Here is a 14,374-nt window from a genome sequence, read left to right as displayed (position 1 = left end):
TGCCTGTGGAAATGCTCCACCAACCTATTAGACTGTGGGTGGTAAGCTGTCATGTGATGCAGCTGGGCACCCCACAGGCTGGTGAGGTCTGACCACAGGCTTGAGGTGAACTGGGCCCCTCTGTCGGATGCGATGTTGGATGATAACCCGAACCGTGCCACCCAGGACGAGATGAGGGCCCTGATGCACAAAGTTGTGGATGTGACTGCTAGCAGGACTGCTTCTGGCCACCTGGTGAAGTGGTTAACCATCGTGAACAGATAGCGGAAACCTTGGGATACTGGCAAGGATCCTACTATGTCCACATGGAAATGGTCGAACCTTTGTTCTGTGGGCTTGAAGTGCTGAGGTGGGGTCTTGGTGTGCTGCTGTACCTTGGTTGTTTGGCACTGCATGCACACCTTCGCCCATCCGCTGACCTGTTTCTGCCATCCATGCCACATGTATTTGCTGGCCACCAGCCGGAACATGGTCCTGATGGATGGGTGACCCAGTCCATGGATGGAGTAGAAAACCTGTTGTCTCCAAGCTGCCAGGATGATGGGTCTGAACTGACCGATGGCAATGTCACACAGGAGGGTGGTGTTACCTCTGCTGACTGGGATGTCCTTAAGCTGTAGTCCTGATATGGCAGTCCCGTATTGGGGACTCTGCTGCGGCTCCGCCAATGCCATGAAGTCCCTTTGATAGTGAGTGGATATTTTGCCTGGACAGTGCATCGGCCACCACATTGTCTTACATCTGTGGTGTATTCTGAGATACAAGACAGGTGTCGTTGCTGGCAGGCTGACTAGGGTTCCGAGATCTTAGCCAAGGCAAAAGTCAGAGGCATGTGATCTGTGAAAGCCTGAAGGACCCTGCTCTCTAGGAAGTACCTGAAGTGGTGGATGGCTAAGTACAGCGCCAGTAGCTCTTAGTCGAAAGCACTGTACTTCAGTTCCAGAGGCTGCAGATGTTTTGCTGAAGCAAGCCAGCGGCCGCCAACTTCCTTCGATCTGCTGCTCCAGAACTCTGCCGATTGCCGTTCCTGAGACATCCACCATCAGGTCCGTTGGAGCGTATGACCTGGGATGTGCCACGAGAGTGGCGTCCACCAGGGCTTCCTTGGCCTTCATGAAGGCTTCTGCTGACTCCTCATCCCAAGTGATGTCCTTTGCCTTGCCTGCCATCCAGGGGAACAAGGGCCACATGATCCGGGCAGCTGAGGGGATGAACCTGTGATAGAAATTGATCATCCCCATGAACTGCTGTAGTCCTTTGGATGGTCTCCACTTTACTGGGTAGCAATGTGGCTCCTTCCCTTGTTATCCTGTGGCCCAGGAAGTCGATGGCCTCCAATCCAAACTGGCATTCGGCTGGGTTGATCATCAGGCTGAACTCGCTCAGTCAAGTATAGAGGATGCGGAGTGTGCCATATGCTCATGTTGTTTTCTGCTCGCCACCATAATGTCGTCCAGGTACATGAAGGTGCCATCCAGGTCTCAGCCCATTGCATCCATGAGTCACTGGAAGATCTGTGCGGCGTCCTTTAGGCCGAATGACATTCAGAGGGATTTAAAGAGGCCGAATGGGGTGATGATGGTGGTCTTGGTGATATCATCAGGGTGTACCAGGATCTGATGATATTTTGCTCCACCTTGGAGAAGATCCTTGCCCCATGCAGGTTAGCCACAAAGTCCTGGATGTGCAGCATGGGGTACCGATCTGGTGCTGTGGCCTCGTTGAGCCGGTGGTAGGTGCCACACGGTCTCCAACCCTAGATGCTTTGTGTACCATGTGCAGGGAAGAAGCTCATGGGCTGTCCAACCTCTGAGCTCCTCCAGCTTCCTGAATTCCTCCTTTGCTAGTTGGAACTTCTCTGGAGGAAGGCATCTTGCCCATGTGTTGAGCAGTGGGCCCTGGGAAAGGATGTGGTGCTGTACTCCATGTCGGGGCATCACCGTGGTGAATTGGGGAGTGGCGAACTTGCTGTCCAATCTTTGTATGGAGTCCAGGTGGAGTGCTGGGAGCCTGGCATCTTTGAGGGGGAAGGTTTGAAAAGTCTTGGCGTGGACAAATCTTCCCTTGAAGTTTTCTAGCAGGCTGTGGGCATGCAGGAAATCTGCCTAGAGGAACGGCTATTCCACTGCAGCCAGCATGAACACCAACGAGAAGGGCTGCCTCCCAACTGCATTTGGACCTTGCGAGTACCATAAGTCCGACTTGTGCTGCTGTTGGCAGCCCTCAGCGTGGGGTTAAACTGCCTCATCCTGGCACCCTGTCCTGAAGGGGGCAGGACGCCGACCTCTGTTTCTGTGTCCACGAGAAAGCGTGGTCTCGATTGGCGGTCCCAAACATACAGGAGGCTGTCTTGGTGGTCAGCCACTGTGGTAGAAACATCTGGATCACCTCATCTGGGGTGCTTCTGTTCTCTTGGTGGCCCTGCACAGGTCTAGCTGAGGAGTTTAGTGGCAAGTCCCATGGACACCGAGCACTCTCTCTTCTGTTTCCACAGAATATCCACTCGTGCTGCAACTTTCCAGGGGTCGCTGAAATCCACGTCAGCCAGGATTAGTTGGACGTCCTCAGGCAGTTTCTCCAGGAATGCCTGCTCAAACATGATGCAGGGCTCATGTTTGCCCAGGAGGGCCAGCATCTTGTTCATAAGGGCTGACGGGGTGGAGCAGATGTGCCCTTTTCTCACACCATGAGAGCACGAAGGTCTCAATCAGCAAGTCCTTGAAGGAGGTGTACACACCTTCTGATGGGGGCTACTGGATGAAATTGGCCACCCGGCCTGCTGTTTCCTGGTCTAAGGTGCTCACTATGTAATAGTACCGGGTGGATTCCGCTGTGATCTGCCGAATCTGGAACTGTGCCTCAGCCTGGTCAAACCATACACATGGTCAATTTGTCTAGAAGGTCGGCAGCTTGTGAGCGACTGTGTTGACTACTGCCTGTTCGCTCATCACTGGCTGTCTAAACCACCGAGGTCACCAATTGTAGCCGCGCGCTACTTGAAATAAGTCACACAGACAGTCAGATTAAGCTCCGAGTTTTATTAGGGCTCAGGCCTGACTTTTATACTTGCACTGTTCCCGTCATGGGCCCTCTGGCAGACGTCACAACATGCATAACAAAAGCGGGTTTCCCACGCGCGGGCACTTTCCTGCATAACAATGCCCTTCTTCTCCACGCGCTATCCCTGTCTGTTGGCTGCGCAGAAAGGCCAGCGCTATTTTGGGGTCACTTGCCTTTAAGCTGCCCTTACCGTTCACCCACTGGTTCGCTTGTTGTGGCCAGTGCTGCTGCATGGGCTGCTGGCCTTTGGTTGCGCTTGCCGCCCGGAGGCCACCATATCATCTGCAAATAAACTTATTTTATGTTCATTTCACAATAATTTCAGCCAGAAGCTGAATTGCCATTTAAAACAATGTTGGAAACAGAGGGCATCCTTGCCTATTCGATCTACTCAAAGGGAATAGTGTTGACATTTGATTATTTGTAATTATCTTACCCTGTGGACTGTGATACAATGTCTTCATCCAATTAATAAATCCCCTCCCTATACCAAATTTCTCCGTTTTAAACAAAAATGGCCAATCTGAGCGATCAAATGCTTTTTCTGAGTCCAGAGAAACTGTTATACTTCGATTACGCCTCAATTTTTCCATATGTATTATATTAAGCAGTCTAGTTAGATTATTTGCTGAATGTCTACCCTTTACAAATCCCACCTGATCCAGATGTATTAATTTCGGTAAATATTGCCCCAGCCTATTGGCTAACACTTTTGCTATAATTTTGTAGTCAGCATTAAGAAATGACAACATTTTTAAAGGATCTCTTTTTTTTAGGTAATACCATAATTATTGCCGCTGAAAAAGATTCTGGAAGTGTCTGTGTCTCCACCACTCGATCTAATACATCTGTCATTAACATATCTTTTAATTCCTTACAGAACTCAGGTGGAAACCCATCCTCTCCCAGAGACTTGTTAGCCTGGAATGTACTCAATCTCTTCCCTTATAAAAGCAGCATCCAGGTCATTTCTATCATTTTCATCCAATCTAGGAAGTTCAACCCCTTCTAAGAACTCACATATTTCATTTTTATCCCTTGGTATATCTGATTTATAAAACTCAGTGTAGTATTGCTGAAAGGCATCATTTATTTCTTTCTGATCATATGTAACTACACTGGCATCCTTCTATATTACATTTATCACCCTTGCTGAGTTTTCCGCCTTTAATTGCCATGCCAGCATCTTATGAGCCTGTTCCCCCAGTTCATAATATTTCTGTCTAGTCTTAAGTATTGTCTTTTCCACTCTGTATGTTTGTAAGGTATTATAATGTATGTTTTTGTTTAACATTATTCTATATTTATTCTGTTCACCTGTTCTTTGATATTCTTTTTCTAGTTCCAATATCTCTTTCCAAATTATTTAATTCTGCATTATATTCCCTCTTCACATTTTTCATAAATGAAATAATGACCTCTCAAAAAAGCCTTAATTGTATCCCATATTAAAAAGCAGTTATCCATTAATCCCAAATATGTTTCACCAAAGATTTCTATTTGTCATCTAATAAATTGTTTAAAATCCTCCCACTTTAACATTATGGGGTTCAAATGCCATCTGTAAACACCTTCCTGTTTCTCTGCTATTGGAATGGTCAGTGTAAGTGGTGAGTGATCAGAAAGTAGCCTCAATAAATATTCTGACTTCATCACCTTATCTTTTAGTCCCGCTAACAGTAAAAATAAATCAATTCTTGTATGTGAATCATATACCCTTGAGTAAAAATAGTCTCTCTCCGTTAGGTTAAGCTGTCTCCAAATATCAATCAAATATAGATCCTTCATATAAGATAACATCATTTTAGCAGCCTTAACCCATTCCATATTGTTCTTGCAGATTTATCCAATATTGGATCCAGACAGAAATGAAAATCTCCTCCTATCAAAATATTTTGTCTCCTCTCAGCAGGTTTCAAAAATGTATCCATATAGGCTTTGTCATTGTAGTTTGGCACATAAATATTTATAAACATCCATGATTCTGAATAAATCTTACAATTTACCATCACATATTTACCCATTTAGTCATTTGATATATTCTCTACAATAACTGGAACATTTATTAAAATTGCAACCCCCCTTGCTTTAGAATTGAACAACGAAGAGAAGACCTGCCCCACCCATCCCCTTTTTAACTTGTCATGCTCCACCTTAATAAGGTGTGTTTCCTGTAAAAAGAGCACATCTGCCTTTAACTTTTTCAAGTCAGCCAAAACCTTCTTTCTCTTGATTTTCTGATTTAAAATATTAAAACTTATAAACTTTAATGTCTTATCCATATTGATTTTCAGACAAATATTGCACAGTAATAGTTAAATAATCTCATGATCTCTTCCCTTTTGAAAAAAAGTGCAAAGCCCCTGCTCTAATGGTCTCGTAAACAAGAAGTCCGCAGGGAAAAACCCACAGAATCCTCCAGGGATGAAGAAGAACCCCACCATAGAAGCACAACCTTTATAACTTCCCTCCTGATGCCATTACCCCCCTTAGACCGGAGACTACAACCTGATACATTCAACATTTCCTCGAGCTCTCCGCTAAGTATCAACATGAAAGGTTAACATTACCTAATAAATGAGATGATTCAAAAAAAATACACCTTCACTTAGTCCACAAAAAAACAATCTTCATAAAGTTCTCTTCCAAAGTCATTTTTTCTTCTTAAAGCACACGAACAAATTCTTCTGCCTCTTGCTTTGTCTTGAAAAACTGCCGATTGCCTTCTGACACCTCCACCCATAAAATCGCCGGGTAAACCATGGAGAACCTGAGATTCTTTACCCAGAGTTGCTGTTTGACCTCGTCAAATTCTTTTCTGCATGACCACTGGGCTGAAATCTTGGAAAAACATGACCTCTTGTCCATCCAATTTCAGTGGGGCATTATTCATTTTAGAGTACTCAAATGCTGTTCTTCAGATTAGTTCCCAATCCCTGAAGCGCCTGAGCCTCACAAGGACCGGTCAAGGACATGTATCCTCATTTCTTCTACGTCCGAAGGTTCGATGGACTCTCTCAATCTATACGTCCACTGAGTGACTCAGCACAATGTACATCAGGAATCCAGGATTCAAAGAATTTAACCGCATCTCTTCCTTCCGCATCTTCCTCAAACCAATTATTCATTCATTATTTCATCTGCTAAAGTTCTCCATGTGATCAATCTTATCAAGGAGCATTTGTTTATCAATCACCTACTGTTTTGCTTGGTCATGCAGTTCTTCCGATTTCTTATTGTGCTTTCCCAACTCTCTTTCAGCACAGTTCATTCATTCCATTAAATGGTGATTGACTCACCCATGTTTTTGGTCGAGTCCGCTAACTCTTTCATCACTCCTTCAACTTTTGTAAACCGCAATCCTAAAGCTTCCATTCCTGATAGGATTGCCTGTAATTCTCAAGCAAAAGTTCCTGAAATTGTGGAAGTTGAGGCAGCTCCCTTTGGACTATCAGTTGATGCTGCAGGCAAACTTGGAGCTTCTTCCAACTTTGGTTTCGATTTTTTCCCCAATCATCTTTGTTAGTAATCAATATAAGTAAACTTATTTTAAAAGAAAAACTCAAAGAAGTACTTTTGAGCTGTCTTTTAACAAAATCTTCACGGAGAATTCAGTCAAAGCATGTCTGCTCAGTCTCATTGTATGGCTACGCCCCTGAATTACTATTATCTTTAACGCCCATTCCCACTGTTGCTCTCTTTTATCTCTTGAATACCTCATAGGCACATGATTTGTCAATCATATTACACATCACCTGCACCAATGCCACATAATAGCTCATAACAAGAAGAAATCTGGAAGACACAAAGCAACTCTAATTGTTTTTACTTGAACTTGTATCTGGCTAATCTGTTTAAAAACATCACTAGGTCAATTTCTGCTCTAGAGATTATTTTCCTTCATATGCAAATATGGTAAATTTCAGATAATTCCTTGTAAGCTTAAAATAAGTTTTGGAAATATTTATTCACTAAGAAAATGATGAGCAGGTGGTCACTCCAGCATAGTCTTGATGTGACTATATCATATAATTATTTTAAGGAGATTCTGTATTTAAAAAAACACACAAAAGGTATAAAATGATATTAAATTATCTACTTTGAATGGAACATTTAAAAGCATGTTATCGAAGTGGTGAGAGGTTACATAGTTCAGAGATGTAGACTGTTAACTTTTCTTTAAGGCAACAAGATCAAAAGGTGGCATGGAGATTTATGATCCCGTGCTGATATGAGAAGTAACAAGGAACAATAACAGAATGTCACTGCTAATTGCTGGAGGGATCGAATACAAAATATGTGAATATGATTGTTCTACAAACCATGAATGAGACCACATCTGGAGTACAACATTAATCCACTTATTAAACAAAAAGATGCTGTTGCATTAGATACAGTAGAGAGAAGTTTTACCACACTAATAGCTGGAATGGGAGGTTGTTCAGCAAGAAAACATTGAACAGACTAGTTTCTATTTGTGGAGTTAAGGGAGTTTAACTAAACAATACAAGAGCCTAAAGCAGGGGTGGCTAACCTTTTAATTTTTAATTTAGACATATAGCATGGTAACAGGGTATTTCAGCCCACAAATACATACTAGGGTGTAGGTTAATTGGGTGGTACTGACTCGTAGGCCAAAATGGCCTGTTACTGTGGTGTATGTCTAAATTAAAAGTTAAAAGGTTGGCCACCCCTGGCCTAAAGGGTCTTGATAGCGTGGATATTTCCTCGTAGTACAAGTCAAAGTATTGATATTGAGTGCAGGAGTTCGGAAGTTATGTTGAAATTGTATAAAACATTGGCGAGGACAAATTTTGAATATGGTGTGAAGTTTTGGTCACCAAACTAAAGGAAAGATATCAATAAGATTGCAAGAATCCAGAGAAAACTTGCAAGGATGTTGCCAGGACTTGAGGGGCTGAGATACAAGATGGGTTTGAACTAGTTAGAACTTTATCCCCTGCAGCATCAAAGAATAATGGGAAATGAGATGGAGGTATACAAATTATGAGGGGTACAGATAGGGTGTATGCAAATGAACTTTTTTGACTGAAACAAGAATGAAAAAACAGATGTTAAGCATGAAACGTGAAATAACCAGAACTAGGAGACATAGCCTCAAGATACAAGGTGGTAGATTTAGGACAGAGATGAGGAGGACATTAGGAGGAACATCTTCATTCAGATGGTGGTGAGAGTGTGGAACAAACTACCAATGGAGATGGTGGATGTGGGTTCAATTTTGACATTTAAGAGAAGATTGGATAGGTCCATGGGTGGTAGGGGCATGTAGAGCCATGGTCAGGGTGCAGATCATTGGGATTAGGTAGAATAGTTTGGCACAGACTATATGGGCTGAAGGGCCTGTTTCTGTGCTGTAGTGTTCTATGTTCTAACTAGAGAACCATGTATAATCATGGAGTTTCCATTTAATAAAATGGGCATTTTTTTCTTCTTAGAATGATGTGGAATAGTGCTGTGAATATTATTAAGGTGGAAGCAGATGGCTTCATGGTAAGCAAGGGGTGAAAGGTTACCAGGGGTAGATGCCAATGTGAAATTGAGTTTACAATCAGATCAGTCATGATCACATTAAAGGATAGAAGAGGCTTCACAGGCCAAATGGCCTATTTCCACTCCTAATTCATAGATTTGTAAGATATGCTGATGGAATTAGAAAAAGAAGATTGAGAGTTGCGTCAATAAGCATTAACACCAATGCAGACATTAACAAGATGACGTGTTTTAATGTGGAAATATAACAATTATTATACAGAGTTTAATTTCTGTACAGTATCTCTGCTCTCATTTGTGGTCTACCCCAGGTCTAAAACAAGGTGAGCAAAATCAATTTTTTTTTTGCAGCTTTTTGATAAACTGCAGACTGAAGTCTGAGATGCCCCGGGCCCCACTTCTGACTACAGGGATTGCTGATTAACATTTTTGGAAGCAGAAATCAGTCCCCCTCTTGTAACAGGCTGAAGGTTCATAAATACTAGCACTGGGTTGTTGTCCTTGCCCAAGATAACTCACCTTTCTGTGGCCGCTACTCTTCAGCTCAAATACATCAATTGTGAAGTTTGTTCGCCGTCCGTAGTTGTCAAACTGAACGTTCCCTGTTAAACCTTGGATCCGTACCTTTCAATTAAACAAAGGGGAAATATCTGAATTATGGTCACTATTTTGATTCAAAATTTTAAACACAGCATGAGACTAAGATAATTTTTCATTCAAATTTTCTAACATCTGTCCTGATGATGCACATTAAGGCCAAGGTATGGATCTATGGGAACCAGCCACAAATTAATGGAGCAGAGTGGTTCTGATCTGGAATGGCTGCTTGAATGAGTTTTACATTTACAATGGCATTGTATAGATATTTGCAAAGAGCCAATCTGCTAGGCTATGCAAGAAGAACAAGAGTCAATGATTACTCAAGTGTGAATGTGAGCAATGAGTGCAAACAGGTCACTCAGTAAGCCTGAGGTTTGTATCGTTAAAATATTCTGGGCAGCTACAGAAAATAATTAAAAAGGACAATGAATATTTCTGGGACTGGAGCACAAAGTAGTAAATGGTCAGGCTTGGTCAGATTATATATGAATTATTGAGTGTCATCACACCTTAGAAGGACAAAATGACTTGAAACATTTTGCCAGGGGTTCTGTAATGAAGAATCAGCAAGGTGATTTCTGACTTCTCCCCTTTGTACTGAGGCAGGGGGTGGATGGGGAGAGAGGTGCAGAATCATTCTCAGCTGAGCGATGACAGTGTATATCATAAGTATCTCTCAGCCTTAGGCCAACCTTCCTCTGCCTATGTGACATGGCACCATTTGTTTAGATGGGGTCTTTGAGAAGGTAGATGAAGATATTTTTTTATTTAGTCTTATTCTTGATAATTTTTAAAAATTATTTAATATTTCTTTGTTTTCGAGCATATATATTTTTAAGCAAACTTACTTCACAACAGTGAAACAAGAAAGTCTGCATACGCTGTGATTGTAGTGAATGCACAAAAGAGCTGAAGAAACTCAGCAGGTCCCGCAGCAAACATTGGAAGCAAAGATATGAAACCAACATTTCAGGCCTGAGCGCTTCATCAAGAAATTCTCCACTACAAACAGTGATTGATCCCAAGCCATCTGTCAATAATAAACCTGAGATTAATGGATTTTTTTATTGACAAACAATATCAAGGAACTTGGGAAAAGTTACAGATCGATCATGACTAATTTGTAATCGGGTCTGCATGGCCCAATCTTGTTTCTCTGCTCCTTTCCACGACTTTAGTACCATCGCTCATCGCTGCATCCATCTCTTAACCAGTAGCTGATAATGGAACAAATTCAGGTAATAAGCAGGTCCATTTCCTCTCCCAGTTTGGGAAAGTGAAATCCAATTGTCTGTATGGCTCATCTTCAAATTAAACTATAATAGTTAAAAACCGTATAACTAGGTGAAAACAGAGACCAGTTTTAACGGAACCTTTGTTTATGCTTGTTGTGGTGAAATATTTTCTTAACAGCGTCTCTCTGTATATTTTCAGCTAAAATGGTATTTATGCAAGCTCCTGAATTTATTGCTGGATGATGACAATTATCAACTATAACGAAAGAAAACCAAACACAATTACTGGAGGAACTCAATGGGCTAAGCAATTCAGGGGGAGTAAAAGAATGGTTAATGATTTGGTTGGAGCTCTTCATTGCAACTGTGCACATGGAGAACAGGTGTGAGATTGGTGGACCAGGAAAAGATTAATCTTGATGGATAAAGGCAAAAGGCAGGGAGATGCCAAGCATGGGGGAGGGAGATGCCAAGCATGGGGGAGGGAGAGGGAGAGGGAGAGAGAGATAAAAGGGTCAAGTGAAGGAAGATAAGTCATACAGGGTGGTCTGGATGATAGATCTTCCTTCCCTTCTACCTCCCCTCTCCACCTTTTTCTGTCCGTTTACTCACCCAAAATCCTCACCTATTCTTATCTCTTCTCTTCCTCCAATTCCCTTCCACCTCCATTTCCCCAGTGGATTTTCTGCTCTGTTCCCCATCCCCTTCGGTTCCACTTGGTCTTTCTTTATACCATCATTCTTATCTTCTCTTATCAGATTCCAGCCTTTGACTTCACCCTGTGTGACTCATCTTCCTCCTCCTGACCCCTTTCTTCTTCTTTCCTCTCTCCCCCTCTTACTGACATCTGCCAATCCACTGCCTCTGTCTGTCAAGCTTCACCTCTTCCTGGTCTACCAATCCCACATGGGCCCCTGTCCTGCTCCTCCCACCTTGTCCTCTTTGCACTGGCTTCTCCTGTCTGCTTTCCCAGACCTGATGAAGGGCTCCAGCCTGACACTTCAACCATTTTTTTTCTCCCTCTGATCCTCGACCTGCTGAGTTCTTCCAGCAGATTGTGTTTAGCTTCAGGTTCCAGCATCTGCAGTTTCCATGATGACCAATAAAGAACTCCTTTCACAGCCATTTGTTGTGAAATAGCAAAATGTGTAAAAGGCCTTTATGACTTTGCCACAAATAATGCTCTGAAAAAAATCTTGTGTGGGCACATTTCTAAAGCAATAGGGCAGCATTTTGTCTTCTGAAGGGTTGGTTAAATGGATTGGGTTTAGAGCATTAATATAGCTCTTTAAGGTGCTGGCTCTCTCTGGGAGGTTACACAGTTGTTAAGTTGTATTCATTGCATTGAGAGGGAAACTCACAGCACGAAATGCAAGCTGACATTCTTCATTAGAATTCAAGTCATTACATGGCCACAGGTGGCCATGAACAGTTTAGTTATAGCATGCCTCATTCACTTCCCTCAAATAAATAGATGGTCCTTGAACTAGACAGAAAACTCATTATAAACAGTATTGATTTTTAGCTGTATTTTTCATCGAACACCCTCCTTATGTGCCTTTTGAGATTTAATGTTATTCTCATTAAAATTCTAAATATTTTTAAAAATATAAATTATTCTATTCTTTATGTTGCACAATGACACACTTCTTCAAAAGGACAGTTAGGTGATCAGTTCTCAGCTCTTTACCAACATCAACAGCATTTAGCTTCTCTTCAACATTTCCATTTCAGATACACTCGTTGTTTTTAGGGAATGGCACCTTTTGTTATAAGGGAAGGGGTTTTGTTCAACGTGTGCTTGTTAGCCCCAACGATAACTGGAGGAAATTATAATTAATTAGATTTGTTAATGAAGTACTTCGGTGTCATTCTTGCTTAATTAGAGCACAGTTACCCCCTCAGTTGGTAGGATGTGATTACAACCACATTCTGAACTGAGAAAGTCTCGTCCAACACACCTCCTTCAACCAATTCAAAGAAAAGTAGGCTTAACTAGTTTTTCAACTCACTGGTACCCAAAAGGGTCTTTTTGTGCAATTTGATTCTCTTGACTAATAATAATAGTTGCTGGACTCCAAATCTGTTCACAAGATGAGAAACATTTGGATATAATCTGCTGATTTATTGAGTTTCTCCATTCATAAAATAACAATTTTAAAGGTAAGCTTTAAAAGCAGCTGAACCTGGGTTAATTGTGAATAAATAAATAAAACCCAGGGGGAAATTTACACCTTTGGGGCTTTTCCCCAGAATATCTTTAGAATTCAGTTAGGTGACTCCCTTTGATTCTATCTCTCTTTAGTTTTTGATATTTTAAAAACAGACTGCAAGAATGTACTGCAGCCTGCATTTTCTTCTGTTTATTGGGCATCAATTTACAGCCATTTAGAGGCTGATGGTATATGACTTCTAGTGCTCATCTCTGCTGTATAGCACTGACAAATTGAGAGGTACTGGGTGTAAATGCATTTAACTTCACAGCTATAAATTGGGGTGGTGGGCAGGGGTTGGGGCTGGCATACAAAGGTGAACACAAACCTGAAGTCACAAGTATGTTCTACTTACGATCTCCCAATGATTTGTGTTTGCTAGCATATATTCACTTTTTATGTCAGTGTATGTATTTGTGTATTTTTAAATACTTCTGACCATGAGCAAAATACATAAAAATTATTAAAAACCTTTGACAAGAGTGAGCTGTCAAGAATCATTCATGCTTTGTAAGAGTGGTCCTCAGGCAATAATGCCAGAGGCTCACTTGCCATTTGGAGCTCGCTCTCCTTTATGTAACGGTTCTCTAGTGCAGAAGGTCAGCTCACTTAATTCTCCATGAGTACAGGGCACCCGTGATTGTGAGTCTGGGCAGTGAGCCAGATCAGCTATGATCCAACCTAATTCCCTTCACATCTGCTAGAATGCAGGCTCTCTTTCTGAGGTATCAGTGCAGCTAAGCTTTATGGAACAAACTGGCCATCAATTGTTGAAATGTCTGTGTACTGCTGAGGGAGAAGCTCCCAACAGCTCTACTATTATTCCTACCTAAAGACTGAGGTCCATATTATAGAACTGCAATTTGCAAAGTGTATTATACAAAATTAATACTGTACCTGTTTCAATGCCCTTTCTGTGTCAATACCTTGAACCCAAGGAGCAGCAGGATTCGCGAGGCAGTCTCCAGCATTTCCCTTCCTTGAGATCCCAATGCGTTGTCTTCGGAGGTAGCGGAATGCTTCAGCCATAACAAGTATTCCGTCATATGTTAATGCCGATGTGTACTGGAAGGAAATGTACCAAATCTGAGGTTGTTACATAAAATCAAATCTAACCTGGATGGAGTAAATTGGAAGGGTTTGTTTTTCATCGCAGGGGTTCAAAACTTGGTGCCTTAAATTTAAAATAATTGATAGATGCATCGGAGCAGAGATGAGGAAAATCAAAAAGGTTTGTGATCCTGCTTCATCATATAGATAATTCCCAGTGCGTGAACTCTGCTATATCTTCAGCTTAACTTTATTGCCATCCTTGGTCTCGGACTTTAATGACAATCTACACACACTGAAATTATTACTTATGATGTCCCAATAACAATAAAAATGTTGACGACCATGAAAAATTAGTTATCCTTAATAAAATGACTGCATATAAATTACATCTAAAAGTTCTTTTCTTAAATATTTGAGCAATAGGAATTAATGTGAAAACCCTGACATACCATTTCAACAAATAACATTGATTTGATCCATAGATAATAACATCAAGACCTGCCATGGCTGTTACCATCTACAGGTTATGAAAGAGAATTAAATTTGTTTGGGTGCAAAAGTGGGTTTGAGGCTGGTCAAGGGACTGAGAATTCTTCCAACAAAATTCTTTTCATCTATTTTCAGCAATAAAATATTTTTCTCAAAATCAAAAATAATAACTTAATTGCATTGTTTCTTACAGAAGTACTTAATTACTCA

At 41.5% G+C, this 14,374-nt stretch overlaps 1 protein-coding gene across 3 annotated transcripts in view; it reads right to left on the bottom strand.

The window, feature by feature from the left end:
• Positions 1–14,374, bottom strand: part of LOC138739354 (glutamate receptor 4) — a 247,136-nt gene that overhangs the window by 107,383 nt on the left and 125,379 nt on the right. For all 3 annotated transcript variants that reach the window (XM_069891218.1, XM_069891219.1, XM_069891220.1), the window contains exons 7-8: positions 13,520–13,687; positions 9,094–9,198 (exon numbers count right to left, since the gene is read on the bottom strand). In XM_069891218.1, coding sequence (XP_069747319.1) covers positions 9,094–9,198; positions 13,520–13,687 — 273 coding nt within the window. The remainder of the gene's footprint in view (positions 1–9,093; positions 9,199–13,519; positions 13,688–14,374) is intronic.

This window comes from Narcine bancroftii, chromosome 7 (assembly GCF_036971445.1).
Source record: "Narcine bancroftii isolate sNarBan1 chromosome 7, sNarBan1.hap1, whole genome shotgun sequence".
NCBI classification, from domain to species: Eukaryota; Metazoa; Chordata; class Chondrichthyes; order Torpediniformes; family Narcinidae; genus Narcine; species Narcine bancroftii.
Note: the sequence above shows the minus strand (reverse complement) of the source record. Positions and strands in the feature narration are given on the sequence as shown.